This window comes from Monopterus albus, unplaced genomic scaffold, assembly GCF_001952655.1.
Source record: "Monopterus albus unplaced genomic scaffold, M_albus_1.0 scaffold394.1, whole genome shotgun sequence".
NCBI classification, from domain to species: Eukaryota; Metazoa; Chordata; class Actinopteri; order Synbranchiformes; family Synbranchidae; genus Monopterus; species Monopterus albus.
This window is the reverse complement of record NW_018128274.1, coordinates 527,685-546,200: the sequence shown is the minus strand read 5'-3', so window position 1 is coordinate 546,200 and position 18,516 is coordinate 527,685. Positions and strand designations below refer to the sequence as shown.

General features: G+C 40.7%; 1 protein-coding gene across 5 annotated transcripts in view; it reads left to right on the top strand.

Moving 5' to 3' along the window:
- LOC109951520 (sodium-driven chloride bicarbonate exchanger-like) overlaps nt 1-18,516 on the top strand; it is a 64,722-nt gene that overhangs the window by 34,692 nt on the left and 11,514 nt on the right. For 3 of the 5 annotated variants that reach the window (XM_020586076.1, XM_020586072.1, XM_020586074.1), the window contains 12 exons: nt 4,082-4,225; nt 4,414-4,555; nt 4,702-4,862; nt 5,651-5,839; nt 7,906-7,994; nt 8,313-8,470; nt 9,285-9,372; nt 11,049-11,195; nt 11,708-11,808; nt 14,231-14,405; nt 14,530-14,663; nt 14,822-15,067. In XM_020586076.1, the coding sequence (XP_020441732.1) occupies nt 4,082-4,225; nt 4,414-4,555; nt 4,702-4,862; nt 5,651-5,839; nt 7,906-7,994; nt 8,313-8,470; nt 9,285-9,372; nt 11,049-11,195; nt 11,708-11,808; nt 14,231-14,405; nt 14,530-14,663; nt 14,822-15,067 (1,774 nt within the window). Of the gene's footprint in view, nt 1-315; nt 691-4,081; nt 4,226-4,413; nt 4,556-4,701; nt 4,863-5,650; nt 5,840-7,905; nt 7,995-8,312; nt 8,471-9,284; nt 9,373-11,048; nt 11,196-11,707; nt 11,809-14,230; nt 14,406-14,529; nt 14,664-14,821; nt 15,068-18,516 lie in introns of those variants that run through there. The other 2 variants (XM_020586075.1, XM_020586073.1) reach the window with 2 other exon arrangements.

The following is an 18,516-nucleotide window of genomic DNA, read 5'->3' as shown; positions in this document are numbered from 1 at the left end:
TCTTCCCTCAAGGTTGGTCATGTCCAGAATGATTTTCTGGATTGATTGAGGAATCAGCAGTTCAAATGATGACACTATATCATGAACATGTGTCACAGCCATTCATGTGGGTCCTGGTACCATCCTTATTTTGTTAAGGATAAGGATAATCACCTTTATTGGCCAAGTATGTTACAGAACCAATGGCAGCCATCTGCGGCACCACCTCAACCGATGGCTCTAACCATCGGGGGCAATGGTGGGGTTCAGTGTCTTGCCCAAGGACACTTTGACATGTGGACTGCCGGCACCAACATTCGAACCTTCAACCTTCTGGTTGGGAGATGACTGCTCTACCCACCGCACCACTGTTTCCTCCCCCGCACCACTGTCGCCTCCCCAAGCAGCTGAAACAGGGGCTTCACCCATTGGAGATGAAAACCATTCAATCTGGCCATTCTTGGATGTAGTTGGCTGTGGGGCTCCTCCAGCAGTGAGATCTGTAGAGTCTTCATCCTCAAATTCACTCTCATATTCAGAAGTTTCTTCAGTATTGTCCTCATATTCTGAGACATCCTCTTCTTCCCCTCCATTATCTCTCTCACTCTCTGCTAAAAATAGACCTAAGGCCTTCTGAGCAGTGTACCTTTAGCTCATGGTGCTGGACAATTGAAGATGAAATGACACACTACAATCAAGAGCTATTTATACGTAAATATAATGTATAGTCCATGTAGTTTCAGGTCAACAGCTTTTTTCTTTTGTCATTTTTCTTTTAGTAAAAATCTGAAAATGGGTCCATTTGACCTAAGACAAAATGACACATTTTATGATGTAAGGAACAGTGTAATTTGATTAAATTTAAACTTGGGCATTGAGCCATAATGTTGTAGTCAAATCATTTTTCTAATTAAATACATTTTTGAATGTAATGTCTTGTTTATTCCAAGTAAAATATTTGAATTATCAAGATAACTTAGATGGGTCAATGATTGGCAGCATCATTTTGATGCTTTTTTTTTTTGCAGTGCACAGTCACAAAAAATACATCCATAAAAGGCCCTAGGGACACATTTGTCCCCATTGAAAACCATTAAAACGCTATTTTTGAGTCTAAAAATACCCCATGACACCTCAAAACAATATCTCCATGCATAGTTTTATTTTCAACCATTGACTTTCAACTTGCAATCAAACCATGCAGATAAATTCTTCCAAATTTCACACTTTTCTCATTGTTTTTTGCAAGGATGCCTTGCTAATGATGAATAAAAATGATAAATTGTGTATTACTATTGAACTTATATGGATGCAGTTTGGCTGTGTGTGAATTTACGTGCGTTTTGTCATGCGCATATATACGTTCACGCGCGTAAGAGGTTCTAGCAAGTAGGCTTGTGTGTGTCTAACTTTTAGAAGGTAACACTGTTTTCAACAATAATTAGATGAGAAGCAGACTCGTCACGTCTGTTGATGCAGAATCAGCTCTGGTCAGGTCTGTTCATGCACACTCCATGCATTGTAATGCAGTGGACCCTCTATTGAGGGCCGTCCGGTCCCTGTATGACCGGAGCAGGAGCTTGGTTTGCATTGCCAGCAGTAAGTCAGACTTGTTCCCGGTGCATGTTGGACTCCAGCAGAGCTGCCCTTTGTCACCGGTTCTGTTCATCATTTTTATGGACAGAATTTCTAGGTGCAGCCAGGGGCCGGAGGGAGTCTGGTTTGGGGAACACAGGATCTCGTCTCTGCTTTTTGTGGATGATGTTGTCCTGTTGGCTCCATCAAGCCAGGACCTTCGGTGTGCACTGGGATGGTTTGCAGCCGAGTGTGAAACAGCTGGGATGAGAATCAGCACCTCCAAGTCCAAGGCCATGGTTCTCAGTCAGAAAAGGGAGGCTTGTTCCCTTCAGGTTGGTGGAGAGTTCCTGCCTCAAGTGGAGAAGTTTAAGTATCTTGGGGTCTTGTTCATGAGTGAGGGAAGGATGGAACGGGAGATTGACAGGCGGATTGGTGCAGCTTCTGCAGTAATGTGGTCAATGTACCAGTCCGTTGTGGCGAAGCTCTCAATTTACTGGTCGATCTACGTTCTGGCTCTCACCTATGGTCATGACCGAAAGGGCAAGATCCCGGATACAGGTGGCCGAAATGAGCTTTCTCTGCAGGGTGGCCGGGCGCTCCCTTAGAGATAGGGTGAGGAGCTCGGTCACCCGGGAGGAGCTCAGAGTAGAACCGCTGCTCCTCCACATCGAGAGGAGCCAGCTGAGGTGGCTCGGGCATCTGTTTTGGATGCCTCCTGGGCGCCTTCCTAGGGAGGAGTTCTGGGCATGTCCCACCGGGAGGAGGCCCTGGGGAAGACCCAGGACACACAACAGGGACTATGTTTTTCGGCTGGCCTGGGAACGCCTCGGTATCCCCCCAGAGGAGCTGGAGGAAGTGTCTAGGGAGAGGGAAGTCTGGGCATCTTTGCTTAGACTGCTGCCCCCGCGATCTGGTTCCAGATAAACAGAGGAAGTTGTATGGATGGATGGACATTACTTGGGAAAACATTACAACTCCTTTGACTATAATGTTCAATTAATATAAGTGAAGTAGAATCTGTTCCTTTATCAGTATCTGTTCTATTTTTGTTGCCTTGCAACCTTCACTGAGGCAGACAAAAAAGATGTCGCTCTTTGATTGTGACTTTCTGCTGGTGACACTGTGCTTTCATCATAAGGGCCTTCATCCTGTGATGATGGTCACAGTAATGACTAGCTCTCTGCCTGGCGCTGTGGTGACAGTGAAGCTGCATCTGCACCATGTACGGGAAGGAGGTCCTCTGAAGTTATCTGTGTCCAAACTGCACTGCACCTTTCAACCCTGCCACCCCATCTCATACACTTTCATTTGGGATAAAAGGAAAAAGTCAGCTTGATATGATCTGTTTCCACTGTGATTTTAAGCATTTATTGAAGTATTACTGCTTGAGTAATGTTGCCTAAAAACTACAATGACCAGCTGTTTAAAAATTCCTGAGTTTAAAAAAATGGCTGGATAGTGTAATGGTAAGATTGCAGAAGAAGAACAACGAGATGGACAACCAACAATAGCAGTAGGCTACTCATCCACCAAACCCCCTCTACTAGAGGGCACAGCCACTGATATGAGGCAGAGAATAATGGATAAACTGCCTACACTTAACCCAACAGGCACCAACAAAGCCATCACAACAATCCCTACTGCCACCATAACTGAACTGGTACAGTAGCTACATGAAATAGGGCCATATTTTTATTCTTACAAGGGTTGTTTCAGACTCTATACACAAACTACGTAAAACACAGCTGTAGACACAAGGGTCAGGCAAGTATATATTTACATAAGCAGTGGCTGTGTGTAGCTTGCATAGAGTCTGAAAGAGCCCTAAGAGTATAAGAATTTAAGTTTTATGTTTGCACAATAAAATAAATATGCAGTCAAGTCAGTGTAGCTATGAGAATGAATTAATAGCAATTGTGCTGCTACCTCAGAGTCAGTTGTATAAAGAGACCCCCAGCCAGTCAGAAACGACTGTTCTCAGTGGCCTTGTGACAGCATATATATATACACTAATATGCATACAAACACTTATGGATATGAAACACTGAAGCTCAGCATATCACTCATCACTGTGTGAAATCAAGCCCTGACTGACTGAATGCCACTGAAACGTGGCAGCAAAATGAAAGAGAAATAACATTGTGTGACATCAGCAGTAGTTTAGGCCTGGAGGAGGAGAGTTATTTCTGTCCTGACTCATGGACCTTAAAGCTCTACTGCTCCATCCATATGTTTTGCTCTGCTACTTTACTGTTCCTATCTGCAGGAATGTTCCTTTTATTGTGAAATGTGCTTCATGAGCAGTCATTCTCTCCTCTTTCTTCTTTCTGACATACATAATTTATTTGATACTAACAACAATTAGCGGTGAATGAATACAGCAGTACAGCCCCAAACTGTAAATACACTTTAACATACAGCTAGTTTTCTCCTTACTTTTTCTGAAACTTCACTTTACCCACAAACCCACAGCAGCACCCACAGACCAAAAAGTCAAACTTTGTCTCCTTTGTGGTGTCTCCAGGTCACCGCACTCTGTACATTGGGGTTCATGTACCCCTGGGCAGGCGCTCGCACCGGCGTCACCGTCACCACGGACACAGACACAGGAAGAGGTCCAAGGAGAGGGACTCTTCAGTTGATGATGGACGAGAATCCCCCTCTCACAGTAGGTGTCTGAGATGGACTGGAGAAAACTTCAGCAAGTTCAAGTTGCCTAAAATATATGTAGATGTACATTTCACTCAAGAAGTTTTTACCCATTAACATCACTACTTATGTTTTCATCAATAATCTTTCCTTTTCTCCTCCTTTTCCTTATCACCGCTTGTCCTCTGCCTCTCCCATTGGTTGCAGTAGACACACCAGCTCAAAGGGTGCAGTTTCTCTTGGGGACAGAGGATGGTGATGAGGAACACATCCCCCATGCCCTGTTCACCGAGCTGGACGAAATTTGCGTCAGGGAGGGTGAGGATGCGGAATGGAAAGAGACAGCAAGGTACATCGCAGCAGTCAGCTACATGGGCTCTTAACTGTTTTCCTCTGTTGAACCTGAGACTTTGATTCTGTTTATGTCTGAATGCCTGCTTTTATCATTTAGTGATTTTTGTCATTCAGACATGTTAATGTTTTTTCCATGTGCAGATGGCTTAAATTTGAGGAGGATGTTGAGGATGGTGGAGAGCGGTGGAGTAAACCCTACGTAGCCACTCTGTCTCTACATAGTCTTTTTGAGCTTCGTAGCTGCATCATGAATGGCACTGTGATGCTGGATATGAGGGCGAACTCACTGGAGGAGATTGCAGGTAAATGGGGGGCTTTTCTTCTCAGATTACTGAAAACAACAAAGGATTTTACCATAATTATGCAGATGATGCACATATTTACTTTTTTAAGTACTCCACTGATTTAGCATACAGTAGCACTTTTATAGCACTGTCAGTCTCACAATAGATGCAAGATGAAGAGCTTAAACTCACTGCAGCAGAACCAGAGACATTGCATTTTTTATGCCATGCATTCTTGTTTATGGTCAAAACCTGATGCCTATATATCCCACAATGCAGCTTGACCAAAGACAGTTCAATTTGAGATGCAGGTGTGTGCTGTATGCTAGTAGCAGCTGGCAGTGCTTTAGGAAGGAATAAGAGAGCTGTTTTAGTTTTGGATGGTACAAAAACTGTTTTGGTCTCTATGGCTAATTTCTCCTTCCATGACAAGTGTATGGGAGGTGATTTTTTATATAACTCTCCCATTTAAATTATTCTGGGGCAAAAAGTCCTGCATAATTAAGGGCATGGCCACTTTAAGTGACAGGCAAGAGGGTCCCACCACAGGTGGCTAGCCCTTAATTGTCTAGAAGAGCTGTTTTAGAAATCAAATCAGGTGGTCACCATCTTGGTAGTGCTTCACTCCACCTCTTTGCCCTTTTTTGCATTAGCCAAAGCAGGTGGAGTGAAGCACTACCAAGATGGTGATGGCCAGATTTGAGATTTAAAACTGGTCTTCAGAAAACTAATGGGTGATGTCACAGAGGGTTTGTCCATCTTTTATTGGAAACATACATCTGTGTATTTCTGTTTATATTTCACAGATATGGTTCTGGATCAACATGAGATGTTAGGCCCTTTAGGTCTGGATGCCAGGATGAAGATCCGTGATGCCTTACTCAAACAGCACCACCATCAAAACCACAAGAAACTGGCCAACCGCATCCCAATTGTACGCTCCTTTGCAGATATCGGCAAGAAACAGTCCGAGCCTCATTCCATGGACAAGAATGGTGAGCAAATGATCACAACTACACACACACATGTCAGTTTCCAAGACTGCAGTCTTTCCTGTATCCTCTGTGGTGACCATATATGTGGTTGTATGCATATACAGTATCTAGTATGTTTAATATATAAAGATGTAACCCTTTGCATGTTTATATATTAAACATACTAGATACTGTATATATAAAGATGTAACCCTTTGCATGTTTTTTTCCCAGTGTCCATTTGTGACTTGTGGTTTTACTGCAATTTGATCTCATTTTCTCCTCTTGTTTGTGTTTCTCCATGTTTGTTCTTGTCTGCTGTATTATGCATGTTTGTGTGCATGTGTGCCATTCACTTAACTAGTAACTCTACCTCTATTTAAATTCTCCCTGAAAATATACTCCACAAGAATGTCCTGCACAAAAAAACATTTTCCCATGTGGCACCACCACAGTCTGTGTGTTACATGTCACATCTGTCCACCCCTCAATCACTTTTGAACTCCTCTAGGATGCATGGCAACATGAGCCCAGAAACGCCTTTTGGCAAAACCAAGATCAAAGGTCTTAGAGTTCTTAAGGCAGTTGCAATGGGCTACTGTCCCATCTCACAGGAAGATACAGATCCTGAAATTTGCACAGGCAACCCAGATGCCTTAGCAGATGCTTAACACTAAAAGTATAGACATACGTTACTAGTAGTAATAGTACATAAAGGAACACATTACTGTAAAAGAAGAGAGTGTCATCAAGAGAGATTAAAAGTGAGACATTAACAAGAAAGGTTGATGGTATTACATATGCATAAGTTTTTTATAGACTGCTTTCAGCATCTTTAGGTAAGTGGTAGTCATTTGCTAGAATTAGTATTTATGAGTGGCAAAACATGCATGTGCCATTTTTTGATAATACTCTCCTCATTTGTCATTTTCATCAGTGTGTTTGATTACTAGAAACTGTAGAAACTTTGTACGACTTCATATTCTAAACTCATTGCTAATTACTCATATTGGTAGTTATTCACTTTAAATTCAGTGTGTAAAATAATAACAGCCAAAATAATTTTCATTTTGTTGCATTTTGACTGGTTAATTAAAGGAATAATTCAACATTTTAGGATATATGTTTATTTACTTTCTTGCCAAGCTAAATATGTCTGTGCACTATCTGTGAATCTATGGCCAGTAGCCTGTTATCTTAACATAGAGACTGGAGCATGGAGAAACGGCTAACAGCACCTCTAAAGCTCATTAATATATAGTATATCTTATATCCCATGTGTTTATTGGGGGTGTAAAACAGTAATTTATTTGGGTTATTACAGATTAAATTGACAAGATATCAGCTGTTCTTAATTATGCTTTAGAAGTGGATTTTATTAGCACTAGACAGAGTCTGGCTAGCTGTTTCCAGTTAGCTAAGCTAAGCTAGCTGGCTAATGGTTATAGCTTCATAATTAATGGACAGTCATAAGAGAGGTATCAGTCTTTTCACCCAACTCTCAACAAGAAACTGTATAAGCATATTTCCCAAAAGGTCAAACTATTGTGTTAGCATCACAGACTGACTGAAACAGCCAGCATCTGAACAAGCCTCATTTTAACATTCTCTTCAGGTGCTTTGATTTCCTGCCACTAGTACTTTCATATCACAATAAATTGCTCGAAAGCAGAATTTTTAAAAGGAGCAATCTTTGACTTTGTTTCAACAGAATGAAAATGAATTGAAATGAGCTCCTATTAATCAATACATGGAAATTTTAAAACTTCAAAGTTAAAGACTGAACCTCTTTTAGTTTACTAAATCTGATTTGGGAATGTCATTCTTCAAATGGTCTTAATATTTAACAATGTCTCTGGAAAAGATACAGTATTGTAACTTTTGTTACTAGGGTTGTATCTTTTCATCAGGAAAGGTGTAGCACCTACAACAAAAGGGCCCACTGCTGTATCACATTTTTCAGAGTATGTAATTGTACCATGTAGTCACTCACTGGAGACCTTTGTCTTTGCGTGGGATAATAGTATTGCTATAGGCTGAGCCTCCCTGGAACTGACATGCTGTTGTTTTCCGATTCTGCCTGACAGGCCAAACAGTCTCACCTCTGGCCCAGCCGGCCAGCACTGAAGGCAAACAGGACGTCAGCCGAGAAAACAGTTCTGTTGACTTCAGCAAGGTGAGCAACCGGACCCACCACTGATATTGCTGTTTATCTACAGACACCGATAGCTAGACACGCAACTAGGTGCTGTGTATTTAACCAAGATTGGGTTGCATGTGAAATGCTTGTTTTCTTTTGTTGTGTGAGCCATTATAGTCAGATTCAGCCTGTATTTTGGATTTGTATTTTAATAATTGGTGATACTGTAATAACCCCTCCCAATCCCTCTACCACTACATCACCCCATATTACATCACCCCATACTAACATTTATACTAATCATTTGTCCAAAGATGCACTGTATTCTTGTTTTGGTTTCTGTGGGTCTCACAGATTGACCTCCACTTCATGAAGAAGATCCCTCCTGGTGCTGAGGCATCCAACGTCCTGGTGGGTGAGCTGGAATTCTTAGACCGCCCTGTGGTGGCCTTTGTCCGCCTGGCTCCTGCTGTGCTGCTCAGTGGCCTGGCCGAGGTTCCCATCACCACTAGGTAATACATGAACTGCTTATTTCTAGGCATGCACCAATACCAGTTTTTTCAGACCATGTACAAGTACTGATACTGAGTACCGATACAAGTAGACAATGATGCAATGTTTCTACTATAAAAACTACAATTACCATAAAAGTGCAATGACTTTAGATACAGTTTTTTATTTCATGAGATTTACTTTCTGACAGTGATTGAATAAAATATCCTATGTAACAGAATGCTGTGCAAATTACCGAAAACTTTCTATAATAACAAACACAGCAATGCTGCCATTCCTATTGAATAACAAGTAACTGACTGAATTTCTGTAGCCTGCTACACAGCATATTGTAATACAGTGGCTCTGAACCTTTGTAGGAGTATGACCCTGTGTTAGGATGTAATGATTTCACAACCCCCTGACCAAAACATCACAGTTTAGGAGCACAGCCGGCAATTAAAATGTTTAATGTGGTGACATATTTATACTTTAAACTGGCTGCTGTCTGTGGCTCCATCCTGTCCTCTCTGCTGGACATTTTGATCATGGGGAGATGCCACATTTCTGCAAGTTTGTTGTTGTGTTGTTTCGTCAACTGGTGTTTGACTAATTACTCTCTCTATTGTATCAGACAACTTTTATGAGTAGCGAGTACAGCACTGTAGGGTGGTATTAGACCTGATGCTGGTATCGGCATCAGAGCATCCATACTCAATTCTGTTTCTTAACTTCTGTATTCTGTGTCAGGTCTGGATAGATATGATACACCTGTGAATGCTTCATTATAAAAAGGACTTTTAACTAAAATTTGTTGTTCTCTCTGCTGAACAGGTTTCTTTTCATCCTGCTTGGCCCTATGGGCAAAGGTCCACAGTATCATGAAATTGGCCGTTCAATTGCAACCCTAATGACTGATGAGGTGAGGCCTTTGTTATAGTTAGTGAAGATGGAGCTCATTTTAAGTACTCAAGCACTGAGCTTTCTAACTGGCACAAATCTCAATGTACGTACTGTATTATAATGTCTATAGTTAAATCCTAAAAATCTTATGCTGCAGTGTAGTAAAAATATGCCATTCTTTTCTTTAATTTAAATCAGCTTATTTAACAAATGTTCTAGAAATTAAGGTTTGTAACTGTAGAACACTAGAAAATTCTTTAAACAAAGTGATTCATATAAAAACAGGTTAAATTATTCCTAATACACATGTAGATTTTCTTTTTTTAAGTATGACATTTTAGTCTAGACTTGATTCCAGACTCAAATGACAGGATATGAGAAAGATTCTTAAACTGAACAATGCAGTACATGCTACAGGCTGATCGTATAATTTGTATGAAATCTGTTCAGTAACTCTAGTAAAGTAATAACTTGAACATTTCCCTTTAAAATGTAGAAGTACAAGTGTAAAGTGGTAGAAAATGGACATGGAATGTAAACATAAGTACTTCAAAAGTGTACTTAATTTCATCACTGGATGTCAGGGACATTCAGTGTTCAGTGCCAGTGACAATTCATGCCAGGTTTTTGCACATGCTTAGCTCATGGATAGTTACTTATGCTTTAATAAAGAAAGAAAGCAGCAGCATTTTAAGTTAAAAGGAAAACCATAAAAAACACGGATGTATTATTTAGTAAAGGGCATTTTTAAATATTGTGATAAATATCATATTGTGGACTTATCATGGTGATACTGTACTGTGAGTTTTTGGTATCGTTATATCCCTTTGCTTACTGTAGATATTTTAAAGAAGAACAAGAGGCTCTAGAGATGTAATTATCCCAGGAGAGATTCAAACCTATATATTTAAGGTCAACTGAAAGGAAGAAAGTCACTTTCGGCTTTTTCCATTTAGGAGTCACCACAGCAAATCGTCACACTGACGACTTGCATGTTGACATTTGGCATGTGTTTTACGACAGATGCCCTTCCTGACACAACCCTGATTCGAACCCGGGGGCGCAGCGGCGAGAGTGCTGCGCCTCAACAACTAGCCTACCCAGGGATGGCATAATATTTAAGGTCAACTAATAGTTGGAATAATGATTATGAGATATTTTTGTGGTATTAGGGTAGCTTAGAGGGGAGGAAACCATCCCATAAGTCAGAAGTCCATCTTCTAGGCTTTTGAGGATCAACAGAGTGACAAGATTTCCCACAGTGCAGTTATGATCTAATGAAACATCAGAGCCAGATGTTGCTTTTTTTCACTGGCAGCTGTCCTCTGGGATGTATGAAAATAGATGTGTGTGGATGTCAACCTACTTCATCATACATGGGAATGAACTGTAGCTATCACTGTGATTTGCTTTTCATCCATTGCAAGCAAGAATCATTTTCAGTATTCCAATAAGCTGTTTATGAAAAAACAGACTAAAAACACTGACTAGATTCAGTAGGTAGTTTTCCTTATACTCCTGTATATGGAGACAGGAGTATTAGTTTCCCTGGCAAACCCTTTATGGCACTTTTATGAGTCTCCATCTGTAAATCCATGAAAATGCACTCAGTGGTCCAGCATGATAGAAGTACAGACCCAACAATTAAAGCAATAATTATTTCAATCGTTGTCTCTCCCATTATCTCCTCCACAGATTTTCCATGATGTTGCTTACAAGGCCAAAGACAGGAATGACCTGGTAGCAGGCATTGATGAGTTTCTGGACCAGGTGACAGTGTTACCCCCCGGAGAGTGGGACCCCTCCATCAGAATAGAGCCTCCTAAAAATGTGCCCTCTCAGGTGTGCTTTTTTTTTTTTTTAGATCAAAAAACAACTTGGTTAAAAGTCTGACATGGTCCATCAATTCTCCCTGTATATTACTATGCTGTCATAACATGTCTGAGTACCTTCTGCTTTTTGAGAAATATTTAAACGTCTGTGTTCTAATCTCAACTGTGTATTACTCTGTGCTTTGAAGCTGCTCCCTAGGGTTCTGCTCTCAATCCTCTCAAAAACACAAGTGATTTTTTATTTTGGTCTGATTAGTTATTTTGGTCTACTTTGAAATGCAAGCCACCAACTTGTTTGGGAGAGAAATTTTGTTATCTAACAAAAAGGGTGCTACAGATGATTATAAAAATAGTGAGGTTGTTTAAAATCTTATTTGTCTTTTCCTCTTTGTCATTAGGCTCCTGTGGTGATTTAATGACATTCAACTGTGCAGTTAAATTGTTACGCTGATGACCTCAGAATTGTCCTTATGATGATGACCAACAGCCTACAATTGACTGACAGTAATCTTAACCACACAGGAAAAGAGGAAGATTCCTCCTGTTCCCAACGGAGTGACAGATCTTGTAGAGTCGGAGGAACACGGGGGGCATGGTGGTCCTGAGCTGCAGCGCACTGGGAAGTAAGTGGAGGAGAAACACAGGATGATGTGCAATGTACAGTCAGGTGCTCTCTGAGCTCCTCGTTGTGCCATTCTTTTGGCCTGTTAGCTTCCTCCCTTTCCCAAACTATAAATTTTGCTCTCTTAAGAAACTGATTAGCCTACTGGCCCATTATCATTCCTCACCCATTAACTCCACAGAGACTTTTTGTTTCAGCTTTACTAAGTTATCCAAGGATCCTACCTCACATTCTCCAGTATAGCAACAATAATATATTATTTAACACTTTGAGTATTTCTTTGTCTGCATACAATATATAAATGACATCATATCATATGTCATATCTACATTTATGAAGGATTAGATAGTTGGAAACTTGGGAATGATTTTACACACAACCTTAGTGAAGGATTTACAAATAGCTAATGCAACCCAGTGCAGATGTAGAAATGTTTGGCAAAAACTTCTAAGAATTCAAATTTTGCCTCTTGTTATTCCTGTGCAGAATGAAGGCAGACATGAAGCATCTTGACCTCAAGAGTTTCACATTAATTTTCAGGTGCAAAACTATGATTTCACAAAGCAATTACTGAGACATGCAGAAGGGATTAAACAGGAAAAATAGCCTGATGTCATCATCCAGAAATTTCCTTGTGACTATCAGGGGATTTTTGGCTCCCCAGCTTGGCACAGTGAAATGATAACGCAGTGCGCAGAGGTATTTAGTGTACATCTCAGTGGTTTAATAGCAGAGGAGTGAGTGATGGGCTGCTGCTGAGCTGCGGTATGCTGCGCTTCAGGCTCTCATCCCTGCTAAGTTTGGGCTGAAGCCCAATCCCAGTTATTAAACTGACTGTCCACCCCTTAACCACCACCACCCCTTGGGACATGGCATTGCTCAGACTGAAATAAGGATAACGTCCCTCCCACTGTTGCCATAGCAACCACTTCCAGTATCCATGAATGCACAAGCTGACAAATGGACATACGCTTTCCTACTGTACAACGCAGATGGGTGTATTTTACCGCTTTTTAATATTTTGTCTTGTGGTTCACGAGTAATGCTATAAATACCCTGAAAAAGGAGGAGCTGATCCTCTGCCCTGTTTAAGCATATGTTCAGCAGTAGAATGAAGTGCCACCATACTGCAGGTGATACAGTCTGAATCAATGCAGTGTCAGAACATGATACAGTTTGTTGTTAGGAGCTGTTTGATGCTACAGGAAATACGCTTTTTCACTTTCTTTCTGAAAGTCAGATGAGAAGATTGACACCACTCTAACATCTGTCTGATAAAAATAAAACTGGACATAGGCAACAGCATAGCTCAGCTTGTTTTAAAGGCAACTGTGTCCCATTGTTTAATGCTTACAAAAACTGAAGGGTAAAAGTTTCTACTGGTTGCTGGTCCACTTCAGGTTTTATTCGGAGTATAAAAAATGAGATTATGTGTTAAGTTTACAGGTGATGGTAGCTTTTACTCTCTCCTTTCGGCAAGGAGCTGAGATGTTTTCCTTGCCCGAGAATCAAACTTGCTTGTCTAAAATGGCAAATGTAGGCCTATTAAAGAATTTCAGACCAGCTGTGAAAGAAGTTGTTTTGTTGTTTCACTTCCTAACCCTGGAGTGCTGGTGTTTCCTAATTTTTTTTTTCTTCATTTAAAAAGACTACATCTGAGAGCATGCTGTACAGGTATGTACTATTGGTGAATCAGAGCATGGATCGAGCCGCATATTTCTGTCTGAACCCGAGCCAAGTCTGACAGTGTTGTGGCCGAACCCAACCTGAACCCAATAAGCATACTATATTTTATGTCCAAACTGAGCCTGATTTATTGAGATTGTGTGGTGTTTTTCTTTTTGCACCTTGTGTATCTAAAATCATGGATAGAGTTGTCATGCACTTAAGAAGTTCATCATTTTAATTTTTAATAGGCCTAGCACTTTAAATTTGCCTACACTAATGAAAAAGCATGAATTTGTTTACAATGCAGTTACACCAGTTTAGCCTAAAGTTTGACCTGCGTGGTTGAACCCAACTCAGACCCTCAGGTACCGACAGGGTCCTGTCAGGCTCAGTTCGGGTATCCACCCTCTAGTAGATGGCTAACAGCAACAGCTGTTTCCAGCAAGGAAAAATATGCAGACCAACCCATATCTTTTACTTGCCTGGTGGGGCAACTGCATGACACATTCCACTTGCCTGAACATCGTTTACTTGCCCAGACAAGTGGGCAAGAGTTAATGTCGAACTCTGGATTAGCTTAGCATAGTATAGTGTAGAGAAAAATTTCAAACAATTAATTTAAAGTATATAAATGAGAATCAGCAAAACTGTTAAAACTGGAGCGGGCTGTTTCTCCCATTTCAAATATACAATACAGTATATTGTAAGTTACTGTATGTGTTGGCTTGATCCTTATAAAGCTCGTTTCTCTGCAGGTTCTTTGGCGGGTTTATTTTGGATATCAAGCGAAAGGCTCCTCACTACCTTTCCGACTACACAGATGCGATCAGCCTGCAGTGTCTGGCCTCCTTCCTCTTCCTCTACTGCGCCTGCATGTCGCCTGTCATCACCTTTGGAGGACTCCTGGGTGAGGCCACTGAGGGACGTGTGGTAAGCAGCAACGTTGTTCTCATAAGAGACTATGTTCCTGTCTTATCTTGAGATTTTGGACAGACAGTCACGGTGCCCAGAAGATGCATTCTATGAATCATAGCATTATTTCCCATGTTTTCAGAGTGCTATTGAGTCCCTGTTTGGGGCTTCCATGACTGGAATAGCGTACTCTCTTTTTGCTGGTCAGCCCCTCACCATCATGGGCAGCACAGGGCCTGTTCTTGTCTTTGAGAAGATCCTCTTTAAGTTCTGCAAGTAGGCACTTTTGTTCAACACTTGTTATAGCATAATATATCCATTTTGATGGGAGATGTGTGTTTTATGCTTCAGTAGAGATGCCAGTTACCTTTACCTATCCTTCTTTTCACCCTCTGTGTGTGTCCGTGTGTGTCTGTGTGTCCTGTCTCTCTCAGGGATTATGGCCTTTCTTACCTCTCCTTGAGGGCCTGTATTGGCCTATGGACGGCCTTCTTCTGTCTACTGCTAGTGGCCACGGACGCCAGCTCGCTTGTCTGTTACATCACACGTTTCACTGAAGAAGCTTTTGCTGCGCTGATCTGCATCATCTTTATCTATGAGGCCCTGGAGAAGCTGATCCACCTGGGAGTGCATTACCCCATCAATAAAAACAACAACCTTCAGAAACTCACACAGTATTCGTAAGTGCTTTCTTCTTCATCTGTTTGTCTAATTATAATTTTGGACTTTCTAGTTGAATAAAAACTTCACATTGAATGCATTTTGCTAACTCCAGAATTTGCCAAATAAAAGTCACATTTTTAAACTCTGTTTTGTATAAAGGTAGTGCAGTGACAGATATCTGTACTTCCACGGGTGCAATGCAAACAGGAACCATGAATAGCTAATTCGGTCATATGTTTAATGGTTGGCGAAATGACAATACAGTCCATTAACAGTTTTCATAATCAAAATTGTATTTATGTAAAAAGGCCCAATGCTCTCTGGTTCCAACATCTCTAATGTGAATATTTGCTGGTTTTCCTAGCCTTTTATGAGATTTAATAGAGCATCTTTCAGGTGCTCGGAGGCCTGAAAAATAATGAAAATAAATCTGCACACCTGAGTGTCCAAAAGGTGCATTGGAGGGAACAGTAAAATGTAAAAAATCCCACACACTATCTTACTTAGGCTGAATAATTTATTAGATATATAACACTTCGGCCTATATAACCTTCATTAAGTATGTCAGTAAACGTCTCCTTCCACTTATATACACCATCGGTGCCCAGAAGATGCATCCTAATATCATCCAGTCAGAGGAAGGCAGGGTCCAAATTTATGAATCTGAATCACCTGTGTTAACCACACCCATTAAATGACAAAACTATTAAATATTCTTTACAAAATACAAATAGTATTGGTATTAGAATGTTGTTACATTTTTGCAGTTAACTTCTAGTAGGTCAAAATAAGACATTTGAATATTTCAGCTTGGCATTTGTGAAATTGTAATTGATTTTGTGGCCAAACAGTTGATCAGATAATGCTGAAAACAGTTGAAAGTTTAATTATAGTGGAAATGACTGTGTCTTGCAAACTTTGAAAAATTATGTAAATTGAAAAAATTAAATCATTACAGTTTTAAAGATTTCTGCTTTTAAAATGCATCACTAAACTTTAGTTACAGCAGTGGTTCTCAAAGTGTGGGGCATAAAGACATGACAGGTGGGGCGCAATGAATGGAAAAAATTAGAAATGGGTCATTAATACATGTAAATTAAACTAACATCAGTTCGGGGCCTGGGAGAAAAAAGTGGAACCATAGTGCAACAATAACGGTTTAACGTGGGCATGTTAACTGCCGCGCAACAGTATAAGGAAACGTTCACACAGAGGGCCAATAGTGTATGTATTGGGCATAATAACATAAATGGATAAATTTGTTACATGGACCACAAAAAAAGTAGGCGATTCAGCGCAAGCAGACAAAGAAACGACAGGCAGTAGCCTTATCAACCAAAAAGCCAGCCGAAAAGAAAATATGATGAAGCTTATCTTGCGCTTGGATTCACGGTGGGAATGGTGGGGGCAGAGGAGAGACCCATGTGTGTCTTGTGCCTTAAACCGCTGGCAGCAGACAGCATGAGACCCAACAAATTAAGAAGACATTTAAAGACAACACACCCCAGTCACGTTAATAAGCCACTCGGCTGGCAGAATACCACCAGCAGGAAAATCGCATGGTAAAATCTGCATCAGTGAACAGCAAAGCACAAATGGCTTCCTTCAAAGTTGCATACAGAATTGCACAGTGCAAAAAATCCCACACAATTGTTGAGCAGCTCATTCTGCCTGCTGCTGTAGACATGGTGTAGGTTATGCTGGATGAGGCAAGTGGTGCAAAATTGAAAACTATCCCCCTGTCAAACGATACAGTTGCACTTATATTTTATCTGTTTTGAACTTGGTGTTATTTGATATTTCAATACATTTCAAAGTTAAAAATTGGCCAATTTCGTTTTTTGACAAGTGGGGCTTGAAAATTCGCCCACCCTCTTAAGTGGGGAATGACAAAAAATGTTTGAGTACTACTGAGTTACAGAAATGACTGAAAATAAATCATAAGGAAGATTCCAGTTGGTCGTTGTAGTGTAACAAGTTTCTTTTCTTCATGGTGATTTTTTTTTATTTAAGACATTTTACAAATGCTTTGCATGCATGGAGCAACAAATTGTGCAGTGGTATAGTAGACATGGTAAACAGTCTCACGCTTGTATAGCGCTTTTCTATGCATGGCAGCACACTCAACACACTTTCACAGTATTTGGCCATTCATACTCCCAAGCACTCATACATTCACACACTGGTGTCATCACCGGTCAAGGACACTTCGACATGTGGACTAGACAAGCTGGGAATCGAATTGCTAATTTTTCCAAACAACCTGCTCTACCTCCTGAGCCACACCCCTGACATGCAGTCTAGTAGTTCAGTAATAGCTGGAGCATCATTTGTCCTAGTGGCTGTGTTAAGCCAGGCACTCTATTCTGGTGTAGTGGACAGCAGGGGATGCTGACATTTAGTTTTGCCAGCAGAATAAGTCATTTCATATTGCAGGCTGAACATTTCAGAAATGGAGTGTAATGGAATATGTGGAACATCATAGTTCTGCAGCAAATGATTATGTTCATTTTTGATTAATCTGTCCATTGTGTTTTCTATTATTAAATAAATTGTTTGGCTTTTAAAATGTAAAAAAGCCCAAGCGAAATCTCAAGATATTTCATGTCATACAAACCTAGCTGGTAAAATGCACTGGAAAGCGTTTTCTACGTCTGTCTCACGCTGCAGATAGAATTCCATTATGTCAAACAAGCCACACTGAATCTATGAGACATATGTTTCCCATAGAACCCTCTCATTTTTTATGCTACATGTGTATTTTTGTCCCCTCTGGTGTTTTTATTGAAGCATAATGTCCACAGTCAGCTGTTTAAATCACACAATTCTTGTATTCTGTTTCTACTGGTATCTGTTATGATTAATCAGGCTCCTTGAACTTCACTTTCACTTTCTTCCTCTGTAACAAGTGTAACCCTTTTGCCACCCGGCTCGTTATAGTAAGGGAATAGCTACTTAGTGCATACCCCTCTAAACTCAAAAAACAAATTGGCAAAAGAGACATTCCAATGTAAGAAACTTTGTCTAGGGTTCAGTATGATCCTCACCTTTAAAACATCAATTGGAGTTTTCCCAGAAATGATATTACTTCAAATAACTCAGAATATGCATGTACTTTGTTATCTTTCACAACTGGGTCGGGGCAGACGAGTGCCAGTGCATCAATGGTCTCCGTCACTCCTACATCGGCTTCCCTGAACTCCAGCTTGATTGACAAACAGCCATCATACGGGTAATCAGCAGGACTGAGACCCCATATTTGCAAAGAGCTGACAGGTGTCAATGGCAAGTGCGTCAGGTATCTGTCGTAGAAGGATCTATAGAGCAGAGTGACTTGAGAACCAGTATCGAGTATAGCTTTAGTGTAAATGCCTTCAATCTGGACTGGTACAGCAGAGCTAGGGCCAACTAAGCCTTTAGGGAGAGTGTCTTCCACTTCTTTCTCTGTTTTGATGCTCTTGGAACG